Source organism: Cryptosporidium muris, genomic scaffold, assembly GCF_000006515.1.
Source record: "Cryptosporidium muris RN66 scf_1106632373453 genomic scaffold, whole genome shotgun sequence".
Taxonomy (NCBI): domain Eukaryota; phylum Apicomplexa; class Conoidasida; order Eucoccidiorida; family Cryptosporidiidae; genus Cryptosporidium; species Cryptosporidium muris.
The window spans coordinates 383,534-406,958 of record NW_002196570.1 but is presented as its reverse complement, the minus strand read 5'-3'; the positions used below and the strand labels follow the sequence as shown (position 1 = coordinate 406,958).

Here is a 23,425-nt window from a genome sequence, read left to right as displayed (position 1 = left end):
CACCTTGCAACCTCAGGTTATTTACCTTCAATGGCTGATATGGGTAGTTTGGAATTTCAAAGAAGAATCCTCACTTTTGTTCTAATAGCATCTTTTTTATTTAGTAGAAGTTTTTGCTTAGATTTCTATGGAACTGATACTGAAGAAAGGGAGACTATAAGAGCTAAAGTGAAACTTACATCTAGTGTATGTAAACTTAATGATTTGAAGAGTGAATTGTATAATTGTTCATTAGATTCAGGATACAATAGAGTAGGTATATTAGAATTTGAATGCAATACTCTGGAAAAGGAATCAGATAAATTGAAGTTATTGTATGATTGTAATGCTTTAAGTAGAAATAAAAATAAGGAAATCCTGGCTAAAGAATGTAAACGTTTAAGATGTCCAAATATGGATAAAAAGATTTATATATTAGTCTTCAAGCTTTCTGATGATATTGAAGAGAAGAACAATTTCCAATTATATAGGAACAATTATAGATTAATAAACTCTTCAAGAAAAATAAAGATTTCTCCAATACCTATAGTTCTATTAACTAGAAAAGATATTATTGAATCTCTTTATAATGATAGAATAGTCGATTATAACTGGAATTCTCCATTTTTAGGGAAATATATGGTGTATATAACAACTTTAGATACAAATGTTTCTTCATTAGCTTGGCTTTTGAATGAAATGGAAAGTTTATTTTCAGAATTGAAAGGGAGGTTAATTGATGTAAATTCTAATTCAAATGTTAATTTAAGTCTTATATTTCAGTCATACATGAGTTTGATAAGTTTATCCTTATCATTATTAAATTTAATGGAGATTTATTGGACTAGAGGTTCAGAAGTTAATCAAAATCTTTCAGGAAGAACTGAAATTTCAAAATATGCAAGCCACTGTAACTTGGATTTTGTAAGTATTTTGTTAGATTGTAGATTTGCATTAGATATTATAAATAATGATAAGGAAAGGGATTTAAATATTATATTCGCATATTTTCAAGACAGGTTAAGGTTTGATATTAATAAATTCCAGATAATTTCATCTACTTCAGAGATTAATAGTGGAAATACAGGTAATATTTCTGATTTGAAATCATTTCTAAATGATCCTTTTTTATGTACAAGATATAGAATAAATTTTAAAGAGAATGGTTTGCAAAAGTATTTTTATAATGAGCAAAGATATCAAATAAATAAGTTTTTAAATTTAAAACATGTTCTCAAAGAGGATATTGTATTTTTAATAAGTATAATTTCATATATTTTGGAGAATGTGGCTCCTAGATTTTCTGAGAACATTCTAGGAAAGTTTAGTTCTTTGAGAGTCTATATGAATCGAATAAACAATTTAACTAAGAGGCTAAATGTCATAAAATCTGAAGTTTACAGTGTGTGTAGTAGAAAATCATTTGAAAGATGGAGTAAAGGAGAGGATTTGACTGATTTAGATGGGAAAGTATGTAATTTACATTATAGTTTGAATGTAACAGAAGATGTTATGAAATTACTGTACTCTGAATTTGAGAAATCTAGATTATTAGCTTTAATGCCTCCAATACTAACATACTCTGATAATAAATCGGTATCTGCTGCTTTGTGTTTGCATAGAGCTTTATACAAGTCTAATTTAAAGAATATTCGAGGTGAAATTATTGTTAAGGCTATAATACTATCTTCAAACCGTTTTGCACTTAAAACAGAGTATGAACAACTCTATGAGGAATGTCGTGGGTTTTGGGAATTTAATTTTAATGATTTAGTTTCTTTAGAGAGTTTGGGAATAGTTTGTAATATATATGCAACATGCATGGGAAATAAAAAATTAAGTGATATTGTTGAAAGAATTTTGACAGACTTTAGAAATATAGATATGGAAGGAGCTCTACATAAGAAATCTATAATGGCTTCAAAATTATGTACAAAATACAGAAAACTTGTTACTTTTGTTGAATTAGAATATAGAGATGAAGAAGAAAGTGTTGACATTAATACTTTAGAGTGTAATACTTACAGAATATTGCAATTAGCCTATAGGGGTGTCTCTTTTTTAACAATACCATCAGAATACCAAGTGAATCTGAGAGTATATAATAAGAGTGGATTTATGATGAATTTACCAGATAACTTCGTAGCAAATCAAATTGTGATTAATGATTTTTGTGTAGATCCGGAGATATTTACAATTTTAGACTGCAATGTAGTAGGGAATCAAGATCTGGATATCTCAGGAACTAAATATTTAGATAAGGGTAATGGGGTCTCAGAATCAAGACATTACAATACTTTTTTATTAGCTGATAATATAGTAATAAGAACATCCTTAGATTTTTTTAAGGGAAATATAGATGAATACGAGTACTTGTCAAATGGTGTTGTATTTGGAAGGATACGAAATAAACATATTGGTAATCCTGTTAAAATTGTCAACTTCTCATATTTACCTGAGATATTCATATATGAAAATAATAATATAGGGGATAATGATAATAGGGGTAATACTAAATTAATTGAATATGATGATACAACTAATATACAAAAATTGGTAGTTCTTAAAGCTGTTTATTCCAGCAGTTCACTTGCTTATGTTACACTTCAGTTAGGAGAATTTAGCACTTCTTCTTACTTTAAAACTGTGAGGACGTTTAAAGAGAAATTTCTATTACCAGACTCAAATAATCTTCAGGTTCCACTAGTTCCTACAATTTTGCAAATATTCAAACAAAATAGTGAATATCATTTCGATTCATTCTTATATCCTACTATACAGATCCAAGAATTTGTCAATCCCTTAGTTAGCACATCAACAGTTAGCAAAGACATATCTAATCAACAAGAAACTCCAGGACAATTATTAGATCCATTCTCTATATATAGGGATCTTTGTATTACTAAGCAAGAAAGTATGGGAGTTTACACCATAGAAAATATGACTATTAGTAATTCAAAAGATTCATTGAAAAATTCAGAAGTTCCTTCTATAGATTATCCTATAGGCTTTGATACTTTATTATCATTAATAGAAAATATTGATTTAGAGTCATCAAGAAGAATTGCAGAAGGAATAGGTTGGGAATATTTGGCATTATATTTTAAAGCTAAAGCATCAATATCTTATTTATTAATTACTCAAGCAATAACATTTTGGACAGGAGGATCAAAGTTTAGACAACACTGTGATTTTCATCTTGGAAATATACTTGTAAAATTTTCAGCAGACTGGAAAAATAAGGAATGGTTAGAAGTTATCAAAGGTATTTGTGAATATTTGAATTTAAGTCATTTAGTAATTGTAGATTTGGATCTTTCATATGAATCAGATAATGAAATTAATAATTTAGAAAGGGATATAGAACTTTTTGATACAATTTCTCCTTGTAAATTAGTGCAATTTGAAGCTACATTATCTATAGTATTAACAGAAGATGACCATATAAATCTTTCGAAAGATATAATTGAGAATTCTCTTGGCATATCTTATATTATTGAACAAATTAATAATATAAAACCTGATATAAATGTTATTCATGAACTTAATAACATGTATCCTGATATTATGAATATTTATGATAATTATTACAAGAAATTGAGTGATATACAAGATAATATAAATAATTTAATTGGGAGTGGCAATTTCATATTCTCAAGAGCTTTTAAAATTTTTGTGGAAATTAGATATATACTTAGAAATTTCCTTTTAAAGCTTAATAACTTTGTTAATAATGTTCCTGATTACAATTTATTTGATTATTTAATATTAGATATGTACCGAAGTGGAGTAGAGAAAAAATATATCTATTTCTCTAAAATTGGCAATAAAAATGATTTCTCCAAGGATATAAGCTTAGATATAAATATTAATAATAGTTCAAATAAAAATCCTAGTAATCTAAAGTGGTTACACATATTACCAGAATCTCTACCAAATTTGCAAATATTCTCAAAAGTTATATATTGTATTATAGACACTTTAGCAGTTATTTCATTTTATCCAAAACTAAAATTTAGTGATTTAATTAATTTTCTATTACAACATTCAGTAAACATCATTTACTTAAGAAAAATAGACTATGGAAGTAATATTAAGAACTTAGAAATGATTAAAAGTAAGCTAAATAGTGAGAAAAAAACTTTTTTACAATGTATAGATAATTCTTCTATAACAAATATTATTGAAGAAAATGCCATATTAATTACTAATAATGCATTTCAGTTATCTATGAAATATCAACCAATACTTTCGAACTCTTTATTACCATCTCAACTTGAGCTAATAAATAATTCAAATATATATCAATCAGTTTTACTTGCTTATATGTATCATTTTGATTTCTTCATTTCGGATTCTATGGCATCTATTAACTCAATTGGTAATTCAAATTCATTTGTAAAACTTAAGGCTGATGTAATTATCAAAAATAACTTAGGAATATCATCAGTATCTTTAAACCTTTCTATTAATCAATGGAGAAGCTTGTTGGAGCTACATTATTTTTGTAATAAATATTCTCAAATAGTTAATTCTAATAATTATAACATCAAATGTAAATTAATTTCTAATTATCAAAAATTAAAACTAAATACCCCAGGACTTATTATTCTTAGTTGGATAACAGAAAATTCACGAAATTATCATAAAATTGTCTTTCCCTGGGTTTATAGTAGTTCATTTTCAGAAGTTATTGATCATTCTATGAATTTAAATCCTATTAATGGAATTACAGTTCTAGCAGAAATTTCAGGGGTCTCAAATACGTTCAGGAAAAACTCTCTAAAACCTAATATTTTTATTCACAAAAATTATGTTTCTATTTTTAGTTTTGGATCTCAAAGGATAAAATATAAGATTCCTTCTTCAATTAGTGAAAGGTACAGTATTCAAACGATCCCACTATTTTTTGATTCATATTTAGGATTTAAGAATCTTCCATTGGATTCTTTGGTAGCTTATATATTACTTGAAAATGAAGTTACTTTGTACAAATGGCTTCAAAATATCCTCTCCAATTATGAAAGTACTTTAGACAAGCACACTAAGAATATAATCAAAAATAAAGTAGCTCAGATTTTTGGAGCAGTTGTTCGTACTTTTATATCTATTTGGAAATCTTCTTCAAAATGTAGACATGATAAAAGTGAGTTATGCCTTCCACTTCTTTGTGGTATCTCTAGTCATAACATAATTTTATTTATTAACTCTTCTCAAAATATAGATAGTATAAAATTTGCATTTATGTATGATATGGAAATGCAAATTATAAGTAAATCTGAAGATCAGAAACTTCAATACTATGAACAAGATTATGAACAAGATACTAATAGCTCTGAATATCTTCAACAATATACAGAGTTTATTTCATATATATTACCTGAATATTGTGGTCATGTGAAGTGGAATTTAAATGACTTATTAACTGTTTTACATTCAGCTGATAACTTAATAAAATTCCTAAAAGATGAAATTGTTACTCTCAATCCTAATGTATTATTCTCTAGTAAGGTAAAAAATATAAATAAAAAGTATGTGAAAATTTCCTTGTACGAAAGTCTCAAATATATAAATTACAAGTGCAGAGAAATTCAACAGCTTGTTAAATCTCCTAATATAATCTGTTAATCAGGCTACTTTATTAAATTAATTATATAGAAGAAATTTATGTAATTATCTATATTTATTTCTTAGGGATTATTGAATATTTTGTATATAATAGAAAGTTGCATAAAATATTCTTCCCCATATCCTTTAAACTATCTAATTATGTATACCACAAAATTCTTCAAATCTAATTAATATTACACTATAAGCTGCTAAAATCTATATACCGCCTGATATCCGATACCTATATGTTTTGTATTAGGTGGGTTTAGTCATTCTCTTACAAAACTTCCCATGCAAAAACTTCAGAAGTTTAATAAGACAATAAATATATAGATACTAGAAGTAATATGCCAAGAATATTGCATTTATTATTTAAATGAAGAAAAGAAAATTAGTAGGTAATTTTATTCTATTGATCTTCTGTTATCTCCAGGTTTTATACCCTCTACTTAAGGTACGTATATAGTAATTATAGAAGAAATTACTCTTACGAAAATATTCTCAATTCTTACCTTTTTTTTAGTATAAGATATTTACTGAAGCTAATAAGAATAGATTGAGTAGTCTTGAATTAGAAACATTTTTAATATTATCAGAATCATCTACTTCTATTATTAAAAATCTACCAAAAGAATTCTTTTCTATATATAAGAAATCAAATGGGACACCTCAGAGTATGTTTACAAATTGTCTTGAAACATTTATTACTTTATTAGATATTAAAGACTCCAAACTGGAAATTGAGACGACTGTACTTAAAATATCCGAAGATTTGTATGTTCCAATAACAAATTTAAAAGATAAATATCAAGTGAGAAATATATCTATTTCAGAAGCTGTAAAATATTTTTGTATGAGAGCTATATCTATTTTATTTTCAAGAGATAAAGTAGATTTATTTATTAAAAGGTTGAATTCAGAAAGTTTTCTTTATAAAGAGGATTTAAATAAAGATTCAAACTATATAAAACTTGGTGATTATGCAGCTGCTGTTAAAGCTATAAATATGCTATTCAAATATGATTTAGATAAAACTAATTATAAACGAACAAACAAGCAATATAAAAGGAAAGAAATGAAATTACCTTTATATGAAAGTAGATTAAGGAATAGAATAGGTACTATTGTTCCTGGTTCAAAGAATTACTTAGGGGTTCCAAATGAATTACAAATAATGAGTGATAAAATTAAAATAAACAAAGAGAAAAAAATGTCTTTGGAAAATATGGATGTAAATAGAAGTATAGATTTGAAAAAAGAAGAATTAGTAGCTAATGCATTAAAAAGAATGAAGAGTCTAGATAAAGTTCCAAAGGCTTATAACAAATCATTAAATAAATATCCTTTAAATTTAAATTGTAAATGTGAGAAGAGTACAATTTGTGAGTGTAATCTTATGGATATTTATGGTCAAACTCTTGGTCTACCTATTTCTCTAGAATTAGAAAAGGAATTTTTTACTCATTATCAGGTTAAAAATACTATGAAGAATAAAGTAAAAGAAGAGATTGCATATTATAAAAAAATAACAGATCCTACTTCAGGGGAATTTAGAAAATCTCTTAAAAGTCCTAGATTAGATGTAATAATCCCAGTTTCAAGTCTTTCTAGGATGCAAATGCAAACTTTGGATCAATTAGCAGGATTAGATGTTGAGACAGTACCTGAAAGAGTTAAATCTATTCCACCAATTAGAGAATCTGATAAGAAGAAATATAGGGGGAAGATAGAACCTGTTCCTGTTATAGAAGATCTAAATTTTCTCTCAATTTCAAATAAAGGAAATAAAGATTTAAAGTTTTTATGAAATAATTGAGGTTAACTAATAAGTAATATTTACAAATGTATATATAATTTAAAAAAAAAGTTTATAATATCTTAAATAAATTGTGTAAATATTAACTTTTACTTATGTACTTATATTAATACTTTCATGTCACATTTTTTATTATTTTTAATTTTGTAAATATCACCAAAAACAAAATTGGAAATAATAGAAATAGTGGAAATGTCATTTTTTTTGACTTTCTATATAAAAATTAATTCTTAATTATAGAATACAAATTGGATAAATTCTTTAAACTTGCATGTAAATAAATTACGCGGATAAGATACCTTCACGTAAAAATTTACAACCGTATACTGTGCATCATAAGTAAGGTTCTTTTTTTCAATAGGCTACTGTTATTTTGAAATAATGAAATTAAGATGGTATGTTGTTTATATTACTATTCTATTGTATCTGTTTTATCAGATAGATAGTATAAGTAGCCCACAAACAGCAGAAGAAGAATTCTTAAATGAACAACTTGAAAATAAAGCTTCAAATTTAGTACATTATTATAGTAAATACTCAGGATTAGTTCCTAGGCATGAAAGAACATCTTCTTCATGTTTATATGGTCTAGTATATGTTTACACAAGACATTTAGTCTATAGAAAAACAAATTCCTTTGGACCTTTACGTTATGGTCTTAATAGCGATGATATGCATATTACATTATATAATTTCGTAAACAATATCCGTTTTCATATACCAACTCAGAAAACCTATTTACAAGAAAGGCAGAAAAAAGCTAGAAAACTACGACGTCGTTATCTATACTGGCTTTGGCATAGATGGCGTTATTTAATGACTGCAAAGGAAAGGATGCCCATACTTGTTCAAGATAGTGATCTAACTATTTTACCTATTGATCCTTTAGAAAGAGTATTTAGTTATGCTATTGATATTATAGAATTATCAACTCCATATTATTTAGAATTAGTTTATTGTATGTATCAGGGAATTCGTCCTTATATTAATGGTTTATTAGCAAGCTACTCTCTTCAAGATCTGATTGGTGCTTCTTTATATTCAATTGGTTCTAATAGTAAATTTAAAATACACTACTGTAATCAAGCTGTTAATATGTGGAGTGATGATCAAATTGTTCCTCATACTGAATCTATATGCAATATTATGAATACATGTTTGGAAAAGAAAGAATTTAGGAATAAAGTTAGTATTAAACCTTTAGTAGAGACTTATATTCAAAAAATTGATAATTTATATCAGAAAAAAAAACATATTGGTGCAGATACAGCTAGAAAATATGTTACAAATGCATTTTTTTCAATTGTACAAATTTTTCATCATTTTCAAGCTCACAAAAGACCGGATTATATAGAAAAATTATTTGTTATTATTAGAGCTGCAAGATATATGATATATGCAAATGAATTACTACTAAGATCCGGTTTTAAAAAGAAACCAATATTTAAATCTGCATTTGTATCTGATTTGATTCAATATACTGTATATCGTACAGATCCTGTATCTATGATGCGTTATTGTATAAAATATTCTCTTTTAGAAAGATTTAAGTTACGTAAAAAGATGGGAATTGCAATTGTTGAAGAAGCATGTGCTCATACACTTAGTTTTGGGTTTATAGATGATACTGGAAAACTTCCTTCTAAATTTACTAGAGCTCAAGCAAGGCAGATTGTAAATAAGCATTTTAGTGATTTACAAAATACTCATAGAAATAATTCTTCTGATTTAATCACATTAAAACCGGAAACTCCTAGTACTTATATAGATAATGGAGGATCAATAGATGATATTCGGCAGAAAATTCGTGCTATACAAGAAGAGATTGTAGAAAATCAAGAAGATACAGATGGTGAATCAATAAGTATTGATATAATAGACTTAGATAATAATAATGAAGATAACTTAAATATATGGGATAAGGTAATTAATGAAGAATTTATAGAATAAATTTATTTAGTTTAATAATATAAATTGGAGTACAAAAAGTGAATTAGTAATTATTCAAATAGGTACTTGTTAGTTTGTTATATAGAGCTAAGCTTAAAGATTACAACTTTTTTTCTACAAATTGAATATGTAGTGAAATATTTTTTTATATTATATTTAATATTTAGTGATATATGAGGTTTTTGAATATTTATATTGAGAAATTAGAATCTAGTTTACGTTGCATGCAATAATATTAACCCCAAAGACTCCAAATATTTTGCTGGCGCTCGAATGTGTCTTACTGTTGCCTAGTTTGATATATTTGACAATAAATTTGGAAATATAATGCAGAAATGGAGCCTTAAACTTATAGGCAATGTCTTTTTGTTTTTGGAATAATCTGATAAATAATCTTTGTCGTTTCTGTATATTTTCTTTGTTATTATCAGTCTGTATATGTGTTGAGCACGAGGATATTGTCAACTTAGCTATAGACGAATGTTTAGTTCCCTCTAAAAAGTCTCTAGCATTGATATCATGTACATATACAGAAGTGTCAGAATCTCTGGTTACTCTTGTTAATAATTTGGAGATTAAACAAGATGTTGATTTATGTCTAATGAGTACGAGTTTTCAACGAACTATTATTGGTCTAGCTTTATCTTTTGAAATATATGATGAAGGTAAATTTTATGGGATAAATTGTCCTAGATCTATAGCAGCTTTATTGCGTGATAGGATTCTTGGTTTTTCTTGTCCAAATTTAGCTAAAAAAAGTGATATTTTTCGCTATAATTTAGAGGATTATGATAATAATAAATTATTTTATAATACAGAAGTAGATATGGAACATTCGAATAGGCTACCAACAATATTTACTAGTGCATATAGGAAATTATTACAAAGTTGCGATAGAATTCAAGTTTGTATGGAATTATTGGATTTACAAAATGAAGGAAATAATAATAATGCTATTTCTAGTCCAGCTATATCTAATTTAAATATTTCATTAAGTCATTCTTTAACAAAAATTCTGGATAGGTTTAAGGTATTTTTACCAAGTATAAAGACTCAATATATAAGGGAATTTGCTCAAAATATTTTTCAAAGATGTATAATAGAATATCAAAACAATATTTCTAGAGAAAGTCCATTAGATCCTTTTTGGATTATCCAAGTATATAGGATGGTTTTTTTATATTTTATAAATTTAGATGGAATTATAAATGATTTAGAAGTAATAAATAATTTAGTTTACTTGACATTTCGATATTTGACTGATATAAGTCCTTTACAAAAGATAAATTTACTACAATTACAGACAAAATTTATTGATATAAATAAGGAATCTAAGAAACAATTATTATTTATAAGAGCAGCTTATACCTTATCTGATCATTGTTTTTCATTTTGGAAGTATATTAATACTGAAGACATGTTAACTATAAATACTAAGAAACAATTTAAGAATGATATAGATGTTGCTCCTATATGTCATCAAGGTCTTCAATTACCTTTAAGACAATCAATTATATTTCTTTATTATATGGGAATAGATAGACATATTAATCCTGGAGGTTCTCATTTACTCTCTAATAATACAGATCTTTCAAATTTGTCTGGAAATACTAGTAATTATAACATTTACATTAATAATTCTCTGAACAATAATGATAACCAAATAAATAATAGTGTACCTTGGTTTTTGGCAAATAGTAATATTGTTTATCCTTTTACAACAGTGAAAGAATTAGAACAATCTAGATTAAAGGAAATTAAAGCAATTATTCAACAAAGTAAGCCAAATATAAATAATAAAGCTACTGTATTAAATCTTTCAGAAGAAAATTTAGTTAAATACTTTGTTGGAGGTAGTGGTTCAATGATGTTTAAAACTTGTACATATTTTCTTAAAAAACAATATATACTAGATAAAAGTATTTTGACTTTGGCTGAAACTCATCAAATTAATAAGGATGGTATTATATCAGATATTGTAACTCCATTAGATTCTATTAGATTCTTTTGTTGGAATGTATCTGTTAAGGTATATGAAGAATTGAATAAAGATTTTTCATATGAAGAATCATTTTCAACTTTATCTCCTATACAAGGTGAATCCCAAGTAATACCTAAAAAAACAATTATTTCACCACCTCGCCCTGTTAATTATGATGATATAGTGAATTTATCATCTCCTATTAGAAGCCCTTCAGTTTTCTCAGCAAATGACTCTGGTAAAAGGAAAATTTCACCTGAAATTCTTAAGAGACGTGAGGAATTATTACGTAGAATGAACCCTAAGGCTTCACAATCTTATTCACATTCAATTGTTGCATCCTTAGATAATTTACCAGAATTAAATATTCCTAAAATCAAACGATATATTTCAGGCAAAAATATTATTAGACAGAATAATATGGTAGATAATTCCAAACAACTTAGTAAAAAAATCAAGAAAATTGGAGCAATATTAGCTGATAGTGATGTTGCAAAAAAGCATGGTCTTGTAATGAATGAGCTTCTAAGTAAAGGTAAAAAGCTTAGAATGACTAACTCAGATTATGCTAATGATATCAGGCAACAATTTCAGAAACAAATAAAAGATCAGGCTACTGCTGGTGATATAAGTTTAATTTCTAGTCAACTTTTTGCTACAATGGAAGCAACAGATTTTGAACCTCCTATTGTTGATACGGCAATTTTAGATGAAGTTTCTTCTGATCAGAAATTAATATATGAACAATAAAGTTGCGAAATTTCTTGATAAGAACTCTTTCTTAATATTCAAGTATAGTTTTTAAGAGTTCTAATACAGAGATTTAGTAAATGTATTTGTCAAATTAATTTTGTTTTAATATCTTAGTAATTTGTATTTAATTTTTTTCAACTAATTATTATCTTAGATAATTATCTTAAATAAAAATGTCTAAATTAAATTATGTTTAAGAAAATTATTAATTACTCATATTACTTAAAATAATTAAAATTTCACTTATAAATGAAAGATTTATACGAATTATATACTAATAGATTTCATACTATTATAAATTATATATAAAATTAAGTATATTTGAAGTGAAATATAATACTAATTCTCTTTTATTCTCAATATTTTAATAATATTCTAGCCTCTTAAAAAAAAAAAAATTTCTTCAAATAATAAAAGATTTTAATTTAAAATTTTTAGATAATAATTTCTATTCATTTGGAGCTTAAAATAATATAAATTACAATTTCCTCAATAATTTGATATATTTAGAAAGTAATATACTATACTAAACAATAATAAACTTAAGTGCATCTACTCTAAATTATTAACAATAATAATTAACTGCACTACTTATTTTGTAAATGTCAATAAATTTCACTAGAAAAATTCTTATTATTTATTTTTAATATTAATATTAATAACTAATTCAATAAGGGTACGTCTTGATGTTGGAATTCCTTGCAAATTTGACATTCATCAGGATCATGAAAACCCGTAATATTCATTAATTTTTCGTGTAATTTATCTGCATATTTTGTAACTGCTTTTGTTATATTTTCATTATATGTAACACAATATGTTTTGTATTCATCAATAGTCTCCTTTTGATGTAACAACATTTGGTTAAAATTTTCTCTAAAACTTTTAGTAAATTCATATAAATTATCTTGACAAGAAGAGTGATATAACTCTTCTTCAATTTGAATTTCAGAATTTTTCTTTTCAATTACGATATTTGCAGTGGCTACTTCATCCTCCTCATGCTTAAATGGTATAGATGATTGGTGATATTCATTCATATTTAAGTTTTCTTCTTCACCAATATCATCCAAAATAACTTTTGTAGGAATCTTAAATATGGATTCCACATTTGTATTTGCATGACTAAATTCTCTACTCTCGACTTGTTTAAATTTTAATTCCTCATCCCAAGAATTTATTACATTTGGATTTTCTTCAATCTCATTGTTAGGATGTACTTCTTTCTGAACTTCAGTTTCAGATTCTAAATTCTTTATAGAATCTTCTTCTCTTGTAAAATCTTTATTTTCTTGAATTTTATTCTTGGATTCAACCCCTATATAATTCTCACCTTGATTTTCTTCCATACCATGTTCAGTCCTTGGTATATTAGATTCAACTTCTTCTCCCTTTATTCTGTTACTATCTTCATTCATATTTTTTTCAATTATTTCTTTCGAAAAAGATTCAACAGAGGCTAATGAAGCATCTTCTCCTTCAATTCTTTTCTCTAAATTACTACTTAATTCAGTATTATCTGATGTGAACCTTATTGACATCTCCTCAGTTAGTCTTTTAGATTCCTGAGCTGCTAAAATCTCCACTTCCATTAAAGCCTGCTTTTCGGCATTATATTGTAAAGAGTTTTTCCCTGACATTTCTTTGTGAAATTCGGTCCAACTTCCTTTTTTCTAACTTAATAATTTACTCTTACATGTAATCGATACCCGTTCGTGTCTCTGGCGCTCAAAAATGGTAAATCTGAAATCTATTTTTTCAATGTATATTAAATTTCAGTAGAAAATTGAGGAAATGGTTATATTACCATTAGTAAACAATTGTTCTAAGTATTAAAATTTGTATAGGGAAAATTGTTTGTAACTTTTTTTTCTAAGTTCATTGTTTTATTTATTCTATAAAAAAATTTAATAAATAATTTAAAATAGAGTATATACCTGACATCAGTCTAACTTTGTAACCAAAATATTATTAGTCAAATAGAATAACATTCCAGATCTATATGTAGGATATATTATTAATAAATTATTGTTGGTCTAAATAATTCTGTATTAAGATCACAAATATCTAATATTATAAAATATGGATATCTAAATATTTGTAAATATATTCTATCATGGTATTATTAAATTAAATATAATAATAATCTCACAATATAATATTATGAGCTCCTTAATTAAATACCATATTTTATGTATAATATTCATATATTATTAGAATATTGATATCTATATCTATTGGAATTGTTATATATTCCCAGTTATTGGAAAATTAAGTTGGCTAATTAATAGACTATAATATTGGGTAAACCTGTATATAATATTTTACAATGTTATAAATAAATTTAGTTTTTAAATATTATTTCTATTTAATATATATAAGAAATATTATATAATAATTTTTAAGGATATTATAACTAGTGTTATTTAATTTTCCATGTTGAGTCCTATAATGATTATACATTAAATCAATATTTAATAACTATAATTATAAAGTTTTATTTATATTATCAGAATAAAAATTTATAAAAATTTTTAATGAATCAAAAATATTGTTATTGAATATAAAAATATAAATTTTTTACTTTCTTAATTAATAATGGATTATCAGATATTTTGTAATTATTAAATCTTTTCAAAATAATATTTCAAGCATATCAAATTTTAAAACTATAAAGAAAATAAAGACATAATTTATATTTTAATATATTATATTACACTGAAGGTATTTATAAGTTTATTTGGTTTTCTTTTTAATTAAAGTACTATTTTCCTAATATTAACAACTGTAAGCTGATAATATATATTGTTATTGTTAAAATAGGTTCAATAATACAAAATATACAAAATTAGTAATTCGATAACACAAATTATAATAGTTAATTGGTTATAACTGTAATATATATATATATATATATATATATAATCTTTACTTATAGTAAATATATAAATATATTTTATAAAACTTAGTAAAAAAAACATGTAGAAACATTAATTCAATAATTAGTATATATATAATTTATAAGAAAAATTGAGTTTAAGTAAATGAAATATTATATATATTAAATTTTAGTATAGAATACAAAGAGTTTTTTCTAATATATCTATATGGATATTTAAACAAGCTGGGTTTTATGAAATCATTTAATAACAAGAAGAATTTAATGATTGAAATGACTTAAATAAATATTTATAGAATAGTATCATATTTATCTGTCCATATTAATTACAAAATTGTATATATTTCTAAAAACAGTGATAAATACTAAAAGAAATAGACAGGAAAAAAAAAATATTTAAGTTATAAATGCATGGATGCATGCATGCATTTTTTTAGATGGTTATGGTTATTTGGATATTAGACTTTTTAAGAATATATGATTTTATTTAACAAAATTAAAATAATAAATATTATTACATAGTAAAGGTAAATATTTTGAGAATAATATTTACAATAAATGGCAATAGATATTTGTTTTAATGGTTAAATTAATTATTTGTGGTGTATAAAAAAATATTGGGGTTTAAAAGAAAATTACAGATACAAGTTTTTTATAATTAGATTTCTAGTATTATTTTTATTAATTTAATAATAAAATAAATATTTAAAATCTGTACATAAAGTGACAATTTTATCAAAAAAATACCTAATACTTAAATTATAATATTTATCAATAAATTTAGATGGCGCTAATGGGTGGTTAGTACCTTGAGAATGATATTTGTCATGTAATATAAAGATATAAAAATACTTGTTCCATATATTTATATTTAAATATATACTACAGTATATGAAGCTATTCAAAACAGGTTTAAATGTAATTTTTACGGGTCCAAAAGGTTCAGGTAAAACAACTTTATTATATTCAAGTTATACAAGTAACTTTGTTAATATCCCTACTTTTGAACCTACAAAAAGCTTAAACTTCGAAAGAATTAATTATAATAATCAAAAGCTATATATATGGGATGTATCAGGTCATGAAGCTATTAGTAGTATGTTATTACCAATACTCTACTCATCAATAAATGTAAGAGCAATAGTCTATGTTGTAAATCTACTTGAAAATAATAGAGATGTCTTAGATGTTGTAAGTAATGAATTACGTGGATTATTGCATAGTCAACAGTTAAGTACAAGTTTGTTTTGTGTAATATTTAATACATTTGGTTCTGAATCAGATTCTTGGCCTTATTCTGGAGCAGACCTTGCCGCTCTTCTTGAACTTTGTCACTTACCCCCTGAAATTGATATTCGTACAAAGTGGTATGTTGTAAATACTGCACAAGGAATAGCTGATCCTGGATGGAAAATGGCACTAGATTTCATTATTACAGCTAGAGCTCCTCCACCTACATATTATTCTAATATTCCTGATGCAGAATTAACACCAATACATTTATACTTTTCACAATTCCAACAAGGTCAGATTCTACATCCAAGTAGATATAAGCAAATAATACCACCTTATAATAAAGTAGATCAAACTCAATCTGTTCAATCTCAGTATTATCAGCAAGATGCTATTGGTTATAATTTGCATAACATAGATCAATCAAAACATAAGTCACACATTAGTAAGTTAATAAATAAATTCAAGAGGAAATAAAAAAAAGATATTATAGTATCTATATGTTCATTACTTATAATTAGATGAAATTAAACTTTTTTAAGATTACAAGTATACTATTAAAAATATAAGACTAATATTGTCAAAGATATAATTGGCGCTATATATATTCTTATATTTAGTGAGGTATTATTCTATTATATTCTATATACGGCTAATACTGTCTCACTATTAGTTATTGACTAGAGAGCCAAGAAAACTCAAATGATTTTAACAGATCTGTCTCTAGTGCGACAGGCTGTGGTCTTTACATTTAATAAATTCTTTTCTTTCCTATCCCTTTTTACCTTTAATAATATACAATGTCATCTTATGCTGTATGTGGTTCTAGAGCATCTTTGGTACCTAAGAAAAATCAACGTGCTATTTACTCATATTTATTTAAGGAAGGTGTAATTGTGGTACATAAAAACCCTAATGATCTTAGACATTCAGAATTAGACATCTCAAACCTACAGGTTATGTTAACAATGAGATCTTTATTATCAAAGGAAGTAGTAACTGAGAAGTTTACATGGCAACATAATTATTATTTCTTAACAGATGAGGGTATTGAGTATTTACGTCGTTACTTAGATCTTCCAGCATCTGTCTTCCCAGCAACTCATACAAAAAAGACAATAGATCGACCAGGGAGATCTGAAGGTCATACATTACGTGGGTATGGAAGAAGTAGACAGCACCATTAACTTATAAATAGTAATGTTAATAGATATGTTAGTATAATCTAAAACTAGCTTTCTACAAAATATGTTGATCACCTGATTATACTTTATTTAGGTATATAAGTATATGTCTAGAAATAATAGTTTAGTTCAAATAATAGATCTAAACAGGAATTTCTTAAATGAAATATTATCTTTCATTTAAATTACTCCAAACATATCTGACCACTCTTGGAAGTTCAGTGTACCTTTAGAATTACTATAACTTGGTTTTACAAGTTTTAGAGCTTTATCAAAGTCATGTATTGATATAGAACGAAATGACTTTACATCTGGAACCAAGTTTATACCTCCATATTTTTCAATAGTCTCATCATAAGAAAATTCTGCAGCTTTAACGCAAAGATTTTTTATATCACTCCCATTCCAACCATCTGTAAAATTACCTATAGTAGCTAATTGATTATCATCAAGTTTACATCCATTATAAGTACTAGAATTCAATAGATATTTTATTTGACCTATCCTACTTTGTATACAAGGTAAAGGAATTAATACACGTTTACTTAGGCGTCTTAAAGCAGCATCATCCAACATATCTGGACGATTAGTTGCTCCAATAACTACTACAATTTTAGACATATCACTCTGTACTCCATCTATCATTTGTAAAAATTGGTTTTTAATTCTTATATTATTATCATCATCTTTCTCTTTCCTTTTACTAAAAATACTATCAATTTCATCTATAAAAATAATTGAGGGTGACGAAAATTCTGCAATTAAAAATAGAGCCTTTATAATATTTTCAGTCTCACCATAAAATTTACTCATTATACTGCCAGGGGAGACATCAAAAAATGTAGCTTTACATTCATTAGCTATCCACTTTGCTAACATTGTCTTCCCTGTCCCTGGGGGACCAAATAATAGTATTCCTCTAGGTGCAGAATGTAATCCAATATGTAAATCTGGACGCTGAATTGGATTTATTATTTTATCTCTTAACATCTTCTTAACCTCCTGTAAGCCAATTACATCATTCTCACTGATCAAACTTTTTGGTCTTATTCTTATACTTAAAACCCATTCAATATATTCTGATTTCACTTTACCATTTAAAAGTTTTAAAAATTTTTCTACTTCTGAGTTATTGCAATTTTCCTTATTAGTTTCATCATGTAAATCTTTCTTGTTTGTCAACAATAATTTACTATCTGGATTACTTTTTGCCAATTCCTTAAGACCTGTACTAAATCCAGGACTTGCAAGTTTCATTATATTATTCTTACAAGAATTCGCATTATTTTTATTTTGTTTTAAAACATAATGATATAAATTTGGTTCTTGTGATTGAAATAATTCTTCTAGTTCACTGATCTTACAACGTTGACGTAAATTCTCCAATAATTTACTTTCTGACATAAAAATCTCCTCAATATGGTTCAAAACTCCTAAATTTTCTACTGATCTAGATTCTCTATTAAATTTTGGTGACTCTTCATCATAATTCATTTTAAGTTCGGACCATTCTACCAAAACCGATTCCTCTTTATAGTAAGGATTGTTATTGTTATGAAGTAAAGATTCACATTTAAAATTAATATACCCATTTGTACATAAAATATATAATAATTTAGTTAAAGGAGTATCAAAATCTGCCCAATTTTGTGATACATGTTCACATAATTTTTGCCAGCATATCCTCTGCTTGACTCTAGTACTAATAGAATTGCTACTGAGGATATCTTCAAGTGACTTATTTAATATTTCATCCATTAGAAAAAAAAAGAGATTACAAGTTAAATCATGTGTTGTGATAAATTTAAATCAATAACTCCATTCCCACTTTAAGAGGGATAAGGGGGAAGATAATCTAAAATTCAAGTGGCTCCAAAGTGCATAATACAAATAATATTATTAGGAAGTGGTTAAAAACCAAATTAAATAGGTCCAAAGTATTAACTACATCATATAAACCTATCTATTAAGGTTCTCGATTCATTATCTATCAAGTTAGTGATAGTATTAGCTACCTAAAAGTACTCTCTTACTAAACTATCAAATGAAAGATCAGATTTCTCAGAGGCTTGTAATAATTTACCATGCACACCCTCTAACTTTTTAACAAAACCATCTTTTGAAGAAGCAAACACCATTCTATCCTTTACACTTGCTGCTTGAGGAGTGTACATTATGAATATTAGTTTCGAACTTTGACCTTTGGGACCTGGTAGATCAACAGTAGCATACATACATTCAGAATCGGGAATATCCGCTAAAAATTCCTCATAAGTTGCTTCAGGAGAAGAAGATTTATATAGTACTACGTTCTGGTAGTCTTCAGACAAGTTGTAGAGAATGTAACGATGTTTCTTTCTTATCTTCTGCATCTGAAATGCTTCTAAACATGAAGGATCCACAATTACTCCAGATGACATAGCTCAGTATTTCTCTAAAATGGTTAATACACGGTTTATTGAAATAAATATCTCCCTTAAGAGGTATATTACAAAGATGCCTTCTAATATCTTATATACATGTAGATATTTTCTAGACGTATGATTTTTATTATTTGTATGTCTCCTTATATATTATTATAAGGCGCATAATGTATTCCTGGATAATTATTAGTTAAATTGAGTTTATACGTAATAGAGGACCTCAAGTATCTTAGTCTATTAACAGAAACTCAGGAAATCTTATTGACTTTTTTTTTCAAAAGTTATTTTAGATATTTGTACCGTTTTATCTCAATATTTATAACTCATGAATTTCTAACGACCTACTAAATGATCCTTGTATATTCACACTGGAATAGTTATAAAGGTGTAAGTATATCTCCTGACTATATTAATTAGTAATACCTCCCCTTATTTTTAATATAATATTGGGAATTTAAAGGAGATGGAAAGAAAAAGTATTAATAGAGCTAGTAAATTTTTTATTCTAAGCCTTGTGGCGCCAAAGGGCGCCCTTTATTTATTTTTATAATTCATTGACTTAATAAAATTTCGAATTCCTATAAAATTTACCATAAGCTTATTATACATGTATTCTATATATTTATAAGATATGAGGAGAAGAAGGTGGGAGGAGGATTCATTACCATCAAGAATTATGGCTAATAGCGATTTACTTATTCAACATATTTTATTAAGCACCACTGGTAAGAATAAATCTGTAGCATCTTTTAATTTGGATAATCTTCCATATATAAAAGGTAAACAGGCACTGTATTCGTGTATTGATACGAAGAATATATTAATAGATACACAGCTAATACATTATGATACCAGCAGCCCATCTATAAATTTATCGGAAAGTACCAAAAATGGATGGCTACCAAAAAATCGTTTTGTTTATAATAAGAATGAAAATGATTCCTTGAAAAGATCCCTTGAATATTTTAAGTATGTAAGAAAGAGAAATGATCACTTGGAAATTTTGGATAGACAATTATATAACCTAGCTGTATGTGAGAAGCATCTAGATAATGAAAGAAATGACTTTAAACAGTTTGTATATGGGGATTTAGAAATATCTGAAAAGGATGACTATCAGCAAGAGAATATTCTGATAGAAAGTAATAATATGAAATCTCCAATGGGACTAGAACCAGGTGAATATAATAAAGCTTTGACATATTTATCTGGTGAATATCCATCATCCAAAATAGTTGCAGAACATAAAAGAACTAATTTAACTTTAACTATAGCTTTAATCCAATGCTTAAGACCGGCTCAATGGCTTAATGATGAGGTAATAAATTTTTATATGGCACTCCTACAAGATAGGTCTAACTTATTTGAAAAAACATTTTCTTCTAATAATACAAATAAACCTAAAGTATGGATATGGAATACTTTCTTTTTTAGCAAATTAATGAATGATGGTAATTCAAATGGTTATTGTTATAAAAATGTATCTAGATGGACTCAAAGAAGGGAAATCGACTTATTTGATTATGATATAATAATTTTACCTATAAATGTAAATAAAGTTCACTGGACATTAGGATTAGTGAATTTAAAAGACCATTATATACAATATTTTGATTCTTTAGGTGGATCAGATCAAGCAAATTCATGTTATAAAAAGATTTCTATTAATTTTTGTGAGAATATAAGTAAATATATAATTGATGAATATAGTGACAAAAAGAAAGAGGTTTATCCACATAAGTTAATTTTTTTACCTTATGAGGGTAGAGTACCACAACAAAATAATGGATCTGATTGTGGTGTTTTCACTTGTATGTTTGCTGAATGCCTAAGTGATAATCGCTGCTTTGATTTTGTTAGTTACAATACAGATGAACTCCGCTTAAAAATGCTTATTCAATGTATAAATGGCTATATCAGTGCTCAATAACTTACAATATAGAAATGATTTCAAAATTTCCTAGTTTTATTATTATAATTATTTCTGTTTATAAGTTACCTTAACAATTCTATTTTATCTTTATTAATTAGTATATTAGAAATAAAAATAGTTTCAATAATTTTTATTTTATTAAGAGAAAGTCGCTTTTTTTAATAATCAAAATCATATAAATGAATTATTAATACAAACATCTAAACATTATACTTGATAAATAAACAATAATTTGTGATTTGAACAATTCATTTTAGTTTTGAGGTCAATTAAAAAGTATATTTCATATACATACTTTTAGATATATTTATTAAGAACAAAGGCATTTCCAAACCACTGTATTTATAATACCAATCATATGTAATTAAATGTATATTAAGTAATAAAATTATGGAAATTCAATATATAAAAATGCTAATTAAAATAATAAATAAGAATATAGTTTACTTTTAATATGAAAAATACTTTGAATCTAAGTAAAATATCAAATAATTAACTTTAAACAAGACAATATAATCATAAGAATTAGTTTAAAATATATAAATATCTTTAATATTTACCTAAATAAGTTATTTAATTTATTTCTTAAATTTTATTATTTGAAATTTAAATCGTAGTACTAATAATCCTTTATTTCTTTTTTTTTTTTTTTTGATAAAAATATTTTATTATAAAATATTAATAAACAAGGTATTTTAAGATGGTTATTACTTATGAAATATCATAGTAATTTTTTAAAATAAGTACAAACATATACTTGCATTAAGTTATAAAGTAATTGTCTATATATATATATTCATATCTACCCAAACTGGACAACTTGATACAAACGAAATTGCTAATGTAAACATTGATAAATTATTACCAATGCATTCAAGGGGATTAGAAAGATTTATATATATAGAAGAACCATTTCCAGAGATATCTGTTGTAAAAGATGAGGTTATTAAACAATTAAATGTAGCTAGATGATTTATATTATTTTTCCATGTATATGGATTTTTATTAGCACTTTCAAAAGGTATATAGACTGAATAGTTATTATATAAAATATATGGATTAACAGAGACATTTTTACATTCACAATTTGAGTCACAATAAAGATAAAGAACTAATGACAAAGTGCCCATACTACCATTTTCTAGTTTAGTCATACCATATTGTAAAAGTAAAGCATTAGGAGTATTATAATTTGATGGAGCTACTGGTAAATAAAATTTTTCACTAAAGTTATTCCAGCAGAAATTAGAAGAAGCATTTGAAAAGTATTGAGTTACTGTTGCACCCAATAGAGTGGGAGCTGAATAAACTGAAATACTGCATAAATTTAAGATGATAAAAAGTAAATAATATAAAGGGATCAAATTAATCATTAAGTCATACACTTTTGTTATTGAAGGAGTAATTTAAGAATTTCCATTATAAACATTTATATTAGAAATTAATACCAATAGTTCCATATCTTGAGCGTGGAATCTTTTGGGCGGTATAAATAGTCATATTAGAAATGTTGTATTGTTTATAAGGGTAGTATAAAATACGTCAAGCTTATTAAAAATTTAATTAATACTAAATATAATGGGATATTTTTTAATATAATAATAAAAATAATTTTTTAAGTAATTTATACAATTATCTATAAAATCTCAAATATTCAAGACGTG

The 23,425-nt window shown here is 25.7% G+C and overlaps 11 protein-coding genes across 11 annotated transcripts, besides 24 other annotated features; 7 read left to right on the top strand and 4 right to left on the bottom strand.

Moving 5' to 3' along the window:
- Window positions 1-30: 30 nt before the first annotated feature.
- CMU_039090 (uncharacterized protein) lies at window positions 31-5,607 on the top strand (the record flags this gene model as incomplete). The annotated part of the gene is made up of 1 exon (XM_002139155.1): window positions 31-5,607. The coding sequence occupies one exon, from the start codon at window positions 31-33 to the stop codon at window positions 5,605-5,607; it is 5,577 nt and encodes a 1,858-aa protein (XP_002139191.1).
- Window positions 5,608-5,616: 9 nt separating this feature from the next.
- Window positions 5,617-5,668: a sequence feature (AT_rich).
- A 297-nt stretch (window positions 5,669-5,965) lies between these two features.
- CMU_039080 (uncharacterized protein) lies at window positions 5,966-7,396 on the top strand (the record flags this gene model as incomplete). Its single annotated transcript, XM_002139154.1, has 2 exons — window positions 5,966-6,047; window positions 6,132-7,396. 2 exons carry the CDS (start codon window positions 5,966-5,968, stop codon window positions 7,394-7,396), a joined length of 1,347 nt encoding a protein of 448 aa, XP_002139190.1.
- A 23-nt stretch (window positions 7,397-7,419) lies between these two features.
- Window positions 7,420-7,478: a sequence feature (AT_rich).
- Window positions 7,479-7,529: 51 nt separating this feature from the next.
- Window positions 7,530-7,559: a sequence feature (AT_rich).
- Window positions 7,560-7,786: 227 nt separating this feature from the next.
- CMU_039070 (uncharacterized protein) lies at window positions 7,787-9,355 on the top strand (the record flags this gene model as incomplete). Its single annotated transcript, XM_002139153.1, has 1 exon — window positions 7,787-9,355. One exon carries the CDS (start codon window positions 7,787-7,789, stop codon window positions 9,353-9,355), a length of 1,569 nt encoding a protein of 522 aa, XP_002139189.1.
- Window positions 9,342-9,381: a sequence feature (AT_rich).
- A 109-nt stretch (window positions 9,382-9,490) lies between these two features.
- Window positions 9,491-9,521: a sequence feature (AT_rich).
- Window positions 9,522-9,713: 192 nt separating this feature from the next.
- CMU_039060 (uncharacterized protein) lies at window positions 9,714-12,086 on the top strand (the record flags this gene model as incomplete). The annotated part of the gene is made up of 1 exon (XM_002139152.1): window positions 9,714-12,086. The coding sequence occupies one exon, from the start codon at window positions 9,714-9,716 to the stop codon at window positions 12,084-12,086; it is 2,373 nt and encodes a 790-aa protein (XP_002139188.1).
- Window positions 10,147-10,170: a sequence feature (AT_rich).
- Window positions 10,528-10,550: a sequence feature (AT_rich).
- A 91-nt stretch (window positions 12,087-12,177) lies between the features above and the next one.
- Window positions 12,178-12,412: a sequence feature (AT_rich).
- Window positions 12,413-12,472: 60 nt separating this feature from the next.
- Window positions 12,473-12,537: a sequence feature (AT_rich).
- A 174-nt stretch (window positions 12,538-12,711) lies between these two features.
- Window positions 12,712-12,751: a sequence feature (AT_rich).
- CMU_039050 (uncharacterized protein) lies at window positions 12,752-13,729 on the bottom strand (the record flags this gene model as incomplete). Its single annotated transcript, XM_002139151.1, has 1 exon — window positions 12,752-13,729. One exon carries the CDS (start codon window positions 13,727-13,729, stop codon window positions 12,752-12,754), a length of 978 nt encoding a protein of 325 aa, XP_002139187.1.
- A 244-nt stretch (window positions 13,730-13,973) lies between these two features.
- Window positions 13,974-14,016: a sequence feature (AT_rich).
- An 82-nt stretch (window positions 14,017-14,098) lies between these two features.
- Window positions 14,099-14,119: a sequence feature (AT_rich).
- Window positions 14,120-14,209: 90 nt separating this feature from the next.
- Window positions 14,210-14,236: a sequence feature (AT_rich).
- Window positions 14,237-14,402: 166 nt separating this feature from the next.
- Window positions 14,403-14,689: a sequence feature (AT_rich).
- Window positions 14,690-14,747: 58 nt separating this feature from the next.
- Window positions 14,748-14,805: a sequence feature (AT_rich).
- Window positions 14,806-14,986: 181 nt separating this feature from the next.
- Window positions 14,987-15,044: a microsatellite.
- A 34-nt stretch (window positions 15,045-15,078) lies between these two features.
- Window positions 15,079-15,160: a sequence feature (AT_rich).
- Window positions 15,161-15,452: 292 nt separating this feature from the next.
- Window positions 15,453-15,505: a sequence feature (AT_rich).
- Window positions 15,506-15,636: 131 nt separating this feature from the next.
- Window positions 15,637-15,700: a sequence feature (AT_rich).
- A 42-nt stretch (window positions 15,701-15,742) lies between these two features.
- Window positions 15,743-15,771: a sequence feature (AT_rich).
- A 76-nt stretch (window positions 15,772-15,847) lies between these two features.
- Window positions 15,848-15,870: a sequence feature (AT_rich).
- A 9-nt stretch (window positions 15,871-15,879) lies between these two features.
- CMU_039040 (uncharacterized protein) lies at window positions 15,880-16,698 on the top strand (the record flags this gene model as incomplete). Its single annotated transcript, XM_002139150.1, has 1 exon — window positions 15,880-16,698. The coding sequence occupies one exon, from the start codon at window positions 15,880-15,882 to the stop codon at window positions 16,696-16,698; it is 819 nt and encodes a 272-aa protein (XP_002139186.1).
- Window positions 16,699-17,021: 323 nt separating this feature from the next.
- CMU_039030 (40S ribosomal protein S10, putative) lies at window positions 17,022-17,408 on the top strand (the record flags this gene model as incomplete). Its single annotated transcript, XM_002139149.1, has 1 exon — window positions 17,022-17,408. The coding sequence occupies one exon, from the start codon at window positions 17,022-17,024 to the stop codon at window positions 17,406-17,408; it is 387 nt and encodes a 128-aa protein (XP_002139185.1).
- A 177-nt stretch (window positions 17,409-17,585) lies between these two features.
- Window positions 17,586-19,163, bottom strand: CMU_039020 (ATPase, AAA family protein; the record flags this gene model as incomplete). The annotated part of the gene is made up of 1 exon (XM_002139148.1): window positions 17,586-19,163. One exon carries the CDS (start codon window positions 19,161-19,163, stop codon window positions 17,586-17,588), a length of 1,578 nt encoding a protein of 525 aa, XP_002139184.1.
- Window positions 19,164-19,420: 257 nt separating this feature from the next.
- CMU_039010 (Cofilin / actin-depolymerizing factor 1 protein, putative) lies at window positions 19,421-19,825 on the bottom strand (the record flags this gene model as incomplete). The annotated part of the gene is made up of 1 exon (XM_002139147.1): window positions 19,421-19,825. One exon carries the CDS (start codon window positions 19,823-19,825, stop codon window positions 19,421-19,423), a length of 405 nt encoding a protein of 134 aa, XP_002139183.1.
- A 634-nt stretch (window positions 19,826-20,459) lies between these two features.
- Window positions 20,460-21,758, top strand: CMU_039000 (Ulp1 protease family, C-terminal catalytic domain-containing protein; the record flags this gene model as incomplete). The annotated part of the gene is made up of 1 exon (XM_002139146.1): window positions 20,460-21,758. The coding sequence occupies one exon, from the start codon at window positions 20,460-20,462 to the stop codon at window positions 21,756-21,758; it is 1,299 nt and encodes a 432-aa protein (XP_002139182.1).
- An 80-nt stretch (window positions 21,759-21,838) lies between these two features.
- Window positions 21,839-21,903: a sequence feature (AT_rich).
- A 258-nt stretch (window positions 21,904-22,161) lies between these two features.
- Window positions 22,162-22,447: a sequence feature (AT_rich).
- A 96-nt stretch (window positions 22,448-22,543) lies between these two features.
- On the bottom strand, window positions 22,544-23,134 carry CMU_038990 (uncharacterized protein; the record flags this gene model as incomplete). The annotated part of the gene is made up of 1 exon (XM_002139145.1): window positions 22,544-23,134. One exon carries the CDS (start codon window positions 23,132-23,134, stop codon window positions 22,544-22,546), a length of 591 nt encoding a protein of 196 aa, XP_002139181.1.
- Window positions 23,135-23,309: 175 nt separating this feature from the next.
- Window positions 23,310-23,406: a sequence feature (AT_rich).
- Between the last annotated feature and the right edge of the window lie 19 nt (window positions 23,407-23,425).